Genomic DNA, 7,374 nt, shown 5'->3' on the forward strand with positions numbered 1-7,374 from the left:
ACGGTTCTAAGTTAGACCATTACGAGGAACAAGAGAAAGAATGGAGGGCAAGCAAAGATGTAAGGGTCGATATAAAAGAGGAGATCAAGAAATCCATGAAGGATCTACAATGCATCCCCGACGTCGCTGGACTTAGTTACGAGGACTTGTTATCCTCCCAAATTTGGACCTTCCAGAAGGGTTCAAGATTCCAAAGTTTGACAGCTTCGGAGGAGTGGGAAACACTATGGCTCATTTGAGAGCCTACTATGGGAGTTGGAAGTGACGAAGCTTTATTGATGCGGCTCTTCACTCGGAGCTTGTGTGGAGAAGATCTCGAGTGGTTTGCCTCGCATGAAACGAGACAATAGCCAAGCTGGAATGCATTGGCCAAAGAATTCATCGATCGATTTGCTTACAACGTAGAAATTGTTACCAATCAATACTCTCTAGAGAAGATGAAGAAAAAGTAAACATAAAGCTATAGGGAATTCGCCTATAGGTGGAGAAAAGAAGTGGCAAGGGTAAGGCCACCCATAACCGAGAAAGAAATCGTTGAAGTGTTCGTGTGTGCAAGAGCCGGAATATTATGATAAAATTATGTTGCTCATTGGAGCAAAATTTGCTGAGATATTCAATATTGGTGAGACTATCAAAGACGGTTTGAAATCATGAAAGATAGCCCGTGTAGCCGCATCACCTTGGTCTTCAGGTTTGCTGAGAAAGAAAAGAGTATCAGTTGTTTCTATCTCATATGAGAGAACAAAAACCCCTAGAAGCTTATCATATTCCCAAGGTCGTTCCTAGCCTTCCCCAAAGTCCTACCTATCTTGTTACACACAATCTAGTCATCCCAATAATCAGAAAACTACCTCCATGTATCCAAACGTCTAAGATCCCGCATACCAAAGTCCACCCCTCAATTACCAAAATCCGTTTCTCATTTACACAAATCATCCTCCACCATACAAAATTCCATCACCCTACCACGGTGTTGCTCCAAACTACGCTAACGTACAGTCGATCTACCGAGCACCCCCCTACTTTTATAAAGTCCAAGCTCTACAATACCAAAATTCTCCTTGGAATTACGAAGCTCCATCGCCAAATTAGCAAATAAATACATATCCCTCAAGCCAAGCTCCTCGTCCAAATACCTGAAATTATCAACAGGTGCCTCCTCCTCAACAAGGCAATTATGACCCTCCCCGACCCATATTTAAGAATGGACTTCAAGAAACTTTAATTCACTCGCTGAAAGCCGAACCAAACTGTATGAGAGACTGGCTGTGGCAGGATACATTCACCCTGTGGGGTCTAATGCCGTGGATGTCAATATCAAAATTCTACAAACACGATTAGAGATGTGCTTAACATTCAAATAGCGTTGGGCACGATACTGAAGATCACATCAACCTCAAGCACGAAATTCAGGATCTGATTGATTAGGAAGTAGTCTCTCTCCAACCAGGGGTACCAAATGTCAAAACAAACCCATTGCCGAATCATGGAGGAGGCAACGTCAAAATGATCAAGACTGATGAAGATTGGTGCGGTAAAAAGGTGATTACTCCCATTGTTCATGATGATTTGGAAAGGGCGGTCGCTTCTTTAAGCGTCAAAGAGAAGACAGAGTTTGTTAATTTGACACTTTAAAAGGTTGTTGCCTTGGTGCCATCAGAAACTCCTGTCAAGCATAATTTTGTTATTGAAACTATTGCTACTCAAGGCATGACCAGGTCTGGAAGGTGTTACACACCTGAACAGCTTGCTCTCGGAACACAGAAGAAGGATCAGACAAAAAGGCCGACAAGCGAAGGAGAAGCGGAAGAATTCTCGTGGAGGATGCAACCAAAGGATTATTCCATCGTCAAGCATTTGGAGAAGACTCAAGCTTAGGTATTCGTATGGGCCTTGCTAATGAGCTCTCAATCCCACTGGCAGGACTTAATGAAAGCTCTCGATCATACATACGTAACCGCTGGAACAAGCAGCGATAACGTGGCCGCCATGATTCATCATGTTATTATAGGGCACCGAATAAGCTTTTGTAACAATGAGCTGCCTGTTGAAGGGAGATCACATAACAAGGTGCTACACATACTGTGATATGACGTGAAAAGGTTGTCAACCGCATCTTAGAAGATGACAGATCTGGTCTGAATATCTTCCCGTTGTCGGCATTGAGGCAGCTAAGGTATGACCTTGGGAAATTGGAGCAAAACCAGGTCAACGTGAGAGAATTTAATGGGGTTCAAAGAGACACGTACGGAGCAGTGAATTTCACCATTCAAATGGGACCCGCAGAGTTCAGCGCGTAATTTCAAGTATTGGATATCGATACTAGTTACAACCTTCTCCTGGGAAGGCCGTTCCTCCATAAGGCTAGAGCCGTCCCCTCTACTCACCATTAGATGATGAAGCTCGCGTGGAGGAATGAAGAGTTGGTTATTCATAACAAGGGGAGTCACCTTGGCAGATCGGTGCCGATCATTGATGAGATATCGGGAGGTACAGATTTTTACATAGTGTAGCTGGTGAATGCCGCCGGTGAGGACTTAGACGCAAAGAATCCAATGTCTTCTGTGTATAAGATGATGGCCGCTGTGATGCTGCAAAATGGTTTTGATCCAGGGTTTGGATTGGGAAGAGATTCCCAAGGAATTATTGAGCTTATTCTGGTCCTCGTTAAGGGTTCAAGATATGGTTTGGGGTACATCCCCACAAATGGTGACATGAAGATAAAGAAGAAAAATGCTGAAGCCTTGACTAAGCGGATCCAACATATGTATCAATTCTTTCCATTCCGGGAGTACGCCGAGCATGAAGACCTTAGGAAAGGAGTATGTGACCTCTTCGAGGAGATCGATGTTGTTATCGAGGAAGAGGTCGAGCTAGATTGTATTTGCGATGCTAAACCGGGGGGAGGTGCTTTTAAACTGGACTTCTATGCCGATCCTAATACTCAAAACTCTTCGGTAGAAAGGCGTCATTCCATGCACATTAAAATTGGTGGTTGTCCGAAAGAGGCCCGAGACCCACTATTTTGGCATTTTCTTAACTGTTTTAATTTTTGACTTTCAGTTGTGATGTTCAAAAAAGGAAACATGGCCTCATGCCATTGCCAAAGTTTGAAATGTTTTTAAATGAAAGCCTCTTTGTATTTAACTTTATTTATTTAGTTCTTTGTTATACCCTACTTTCCTAATTTTGTCGGTTTATGATTTCAGTAACATTAATTACAGACCTGCCAATGTCATTTCATGTCACGAGCTAAGTGAACAAAATAAGGCAGGTGATGGCGAGGTTGACGATTACGAAGAAGAAAGTGAGGAACCAGATTATGTCATCGAGGAATTTTGGTAGTTCAAAAATCAACTTAAACCAAATCTAAAAGAATCAGAAACAGTGAATTTAGGAAATACAAAATGTGTCAAAGAAATTATGATCAACATCCATCTAAATAAAACTCAGAAAGAGGGCCTAGTTAAGTTGCTTGATAAATATACAGGGAAGTCAGTGATATCCAAAGGTTGAGTACCGATGTCATATCTCATAAGCTACCTATTAACTCGGGGTTCGATCCGGTGAAGCAGAAAACTCAGAAATTCAAGCGTGAACTGAGTTTAAAGATTAAGGCAGATATCACCAAGCAGATAAAGTCTCCTTTTGTAGAAGTGACACAATATCCAACTTGGCTGGCCAATGTTGTTCCGGTCGCCAAGAAATACCGGGGAATCAGAATTTATGTTAACTATAGAGATCTCAACAAAGCTATCCAAAGGATAATTCTCTGTTGCAGAATATTCATATTTTTATTGACAGCTATGCTAGGTACGAGATCCAGTCATTTGTGGATTGTTACGCATGCTATCACCAAATTCTGATGAATGAGAAAGACGCATAAAAGACGGCTTTCATTACACCTTGGGTTGCATATCACTATAGGGTGATGCTGTTCGGCCTCAAGAATGCCGGTGCCACCTACATGAGAGCAGGGACGACTATATTTAACGACATGATTCATAAGGAGATTGAAGTGTATGTAGACGACGTCATGATAAAATCCCACGAACGTTTGAATCATTTGACACATCTAAGGAGATTCTTCGATCGTTTTCTTTGTTACAATTTGAAGTTAAATCCCACCAAATGTGCTTTAAGAGTACTAGCCCGAAAGTTGCTGGGATTTATAGTTAATAGAAGGGGTATTAAGCTAGACCCTTCTAAGATTAAATAAATTCAAGAGTTACCTCTGCCGAAGACGAGAACAGAGGTGATGATTTTCTTAGGGAGATTAAACTACATCACTCGATTCATAGCTCAATAAACCGTGGTATGTGAGCCTATTTTCAAGCTGTTGAAGAAAGACGCCCTTAAAAAGTGGACTTAAGAGTGTGACACAGCTTTTGATGCTATCAAGAAATATTTGTCCAATCCACCGGTATTGGTTCCTCCGCGAGAAGGGAGTCCTTTGTTGCTGTACTTTTTTGTCTCAGATAGTGCATTCAGATGCATACTTGGTCAACACGACGAGAAAACAAATAACCAAAGGGTTATCTATTATACAAGTTAGAAGTTTACTCTATACGAGTGTCGTTACACTCTGGTGGAGAGAAAATGTTGTGATTCGATGTGGCTTGCCTAGAAGATGAGACATTACTTGTCTTTATATACTACATACGTGCCTTTATTTATATTCTTTCTATTATTGAATTTGGATAATGTTTCTAAAAAACTCTCTCTGGAAAAACACAATTCATCGAGTTCAATTTAATGTGCACCTTGATTTTTTTTTTCAGGCAGCTTTTTTTACGCGTATTTAGCTAATGGGGCATTGGTCATAGCCGAAATTCATCGAAAGGATAAAACCAAAATAAAGAAGAGATTCCAAGGCACACCATAAGAGAGATTTATTATTTTTGTTTGATTCGAGATCAAAGATTAATTTCATCTATATTATATAATAATTATATTAAGTAGATTGTAGATTGATTTCAATGTATATCTATCAGATCATGGCTTCATGTACCAAATATTTCAATATTGTTGCATCCGGTATTTTTGTTTTGTTCCACCAGTGTGATGAAGAATAGATCCGAGAAAGAGACTTTCCTTTCCAGTCTCCTATTTATTTATTTATTGATTTTTTTATTTTGATCCATTCAAGTATATTTTCCAGAAAGCGATGCCGACCGGAAAGTTAGCTAAATAGAAAATGTTGTTGAGTGAGTTGGATATCATGTATTTGACTCAGAATGCAATAAAGGCACATGCTTTGGCTGATCATCTTGCAGAAAATCCCGTTGATGAAGAATATGAACCACTTAAGACTTATTTTCACAATGAAGAAGTATCGTTTGTGGGTGAGGATATTTCTGTAGCATATCCACGTTGGATATTGTTCTTTGATGGAGCGGAAAATAATCAAGGTAAAGGTATTGGAGCACTCTTAGTGTCAGAACCCGGTCACTCTATCCCATGGCGGCTAAGCTCCGATTTAATTGCACAAACAATATGGCCGAATACGAAGCTTGTATTCTTGGTTTGAAAATGGCCATCTACATGAATGTCTATGAGTTTTTAGTTGTTGGAGACTCAGATCTTTTGATCCATAAAGTTCAAGGAGAATGGTATGTGAAGAACCCTAAGATTATACCTTACGCACAATATGTGCAGAAGTTGTGCAGAAGATTTCATAAGATCGAGTTCAGACATACCCCAAGAATACAGAATGAATTGGCCGATGATCTCACCACTATTTCTTTGATGATTAAGCATCCGGATACAGATTATATTGATCCTCTGGATATAGAGTTGAAAGAACATCCAGTCCATTGTTCCCATGTCGAAGGAGAACCAGACGGTTTGCCTTGGTATTTTGATATAAAGAAGTTTTTGGAGTCAGGAACTTATCTCGAAGATGCTACGTCCAATCAGATGAAGTAAATACGCCGTATGGATCTCAATTTATCTGTAAGAAAGGAAATCCTATATAGGAGGACTCCATACTTAGGTCTTCTTAGATGTGTCGATGCCGTTGAAGCTGTGAAACTAATTGAACAAATACATCCTGGAGTTTGTGGCACGCATATGAATGGGCTCATTTTGGCAAGGAATATCCTACGAGCAGGGTATTTCTTGATGACTATGGAGAATGATTGTTGTATGTTCATGCGGAAAGGCCACAGATGTCAAGTGCACGGTGATTTGATCAGAGTGCCACCTCACAAACCTAATGCTATGAGTTCACCTTGGCCATTTGTAGCCTGGGTATGGATGTCATCGGTCCGATAGAGCCAGCCTCTTGTAACGGACACATATTCATTTTGGTTGCCATTGATTATTTCAACAAGTGGGTGGAAGCAGCTTCTTACAAGTCGGTAACCAAGAAAGTGGAAGATGATTTTGTTCGCAACAATCTGATACCGGAATCCATCATTACTAATAATGGTGCAAATCTCAACAGTCACTTGATGAGAGAGATATATGACCAATTTAACTTTACTCATCGAAACTCAACCGCTTATCTTCCCCAAATGAACAAAGCTGTAGAGGCGGCCAATAAGAATATCAAAAATATTTGAGGAAAATGACTGACAAGCATCGAGGTTGGCATGAGATGTTACCATATTCTTTATCGGGATACCGCACGACTATCAGAACATCAATTGGAGCCACTCTTTATTTGCTAGTAAATGGAACAGAAGCAATCATACCTGCTGAAGTCGAAATACCGTCTTTGAGAATCATACAAGAAGCTGAGTTAAGTAATGCTGAATGACTCAGCAAGTGGATTGATCAACTAACTTTGATTGATTATAATAGAATGGTTTCCGTTTTTCATGGTCAGTTAAATAGACAGAGAATGACTCATGCCTTTCACAAGAGATTAAGAGCCAGAAACTTTTAAATTGGTCAGTTGGTTCTTAAGCGTATTTTTCCTCATCAAGACGACTACAAAGGAAAGTTCGCACCGAACTGGCAAGGACCCTACATGGTTTGCAAAGTATTATTTGAAGGTGTTTTGTGTCTTGTCGGAGATGGATGACACCATATGGCCTAAACCCATCAAGTTAGACGCTGTGAGGAGATAGTATGTGTGAAGCTGCGGTTTGCATTTCTGTTATTTAGTTGTAATATTTCCATTTGCTTGTATTCGTTTTGTTTAAATTCATGTCCCTCCTGTAATGGACTACATCTGACTTGAATTCTCAAGAATGAGATACATAGGCGGCCTGTGTCGGCCTCGGTCACCGCATTTATCCCTTCTAAATATTCCTTTTTATTTGAACTAAGTTCGACCAGAATTCTCAAGGATGATATACGTAGGCGGCCTATGTCGGCCTCGGTAGGTTTCTTTTTAAATTTATATTTTGTTAACCTTGGAGGGGG

General features: G+C 40.3%; 1 protein-coding gene across 1 annotated transcript; it reads left to right on the top strand.

Annotated features, from left to right (window-relative positions):
* Positions 1-5,532: 5,532 nt before the first annotated feature.
* Positions 5,533-5,928, top strand: LOC101253504 (uncharacterized). The gene has a single exon (XM_004243078.2). The coding sequence runs from the start codon at positions 5,533-5,535 to the stop codon at positions 5,926-5,928; it is 396 nt and encodes a 131-aa protein (XP_004243126.2).
* Positions 5,929-7,374: the final 1,446 nt, after the last annotated feature.

The sequence above is a fragment of the Solanum lycopersicum genome, chromosome 7 (assembly GCF_036512215.1).
Source record: "Solanum lycopersicum chromosome 7, SLM_r2.1".
Lineage (NCBI taxonomy): Eukaryota > Viridiplantae > Streptophyta > Magnoliopsida > Solanales > Solanaceae > Solanum > Solanum lycopersicum.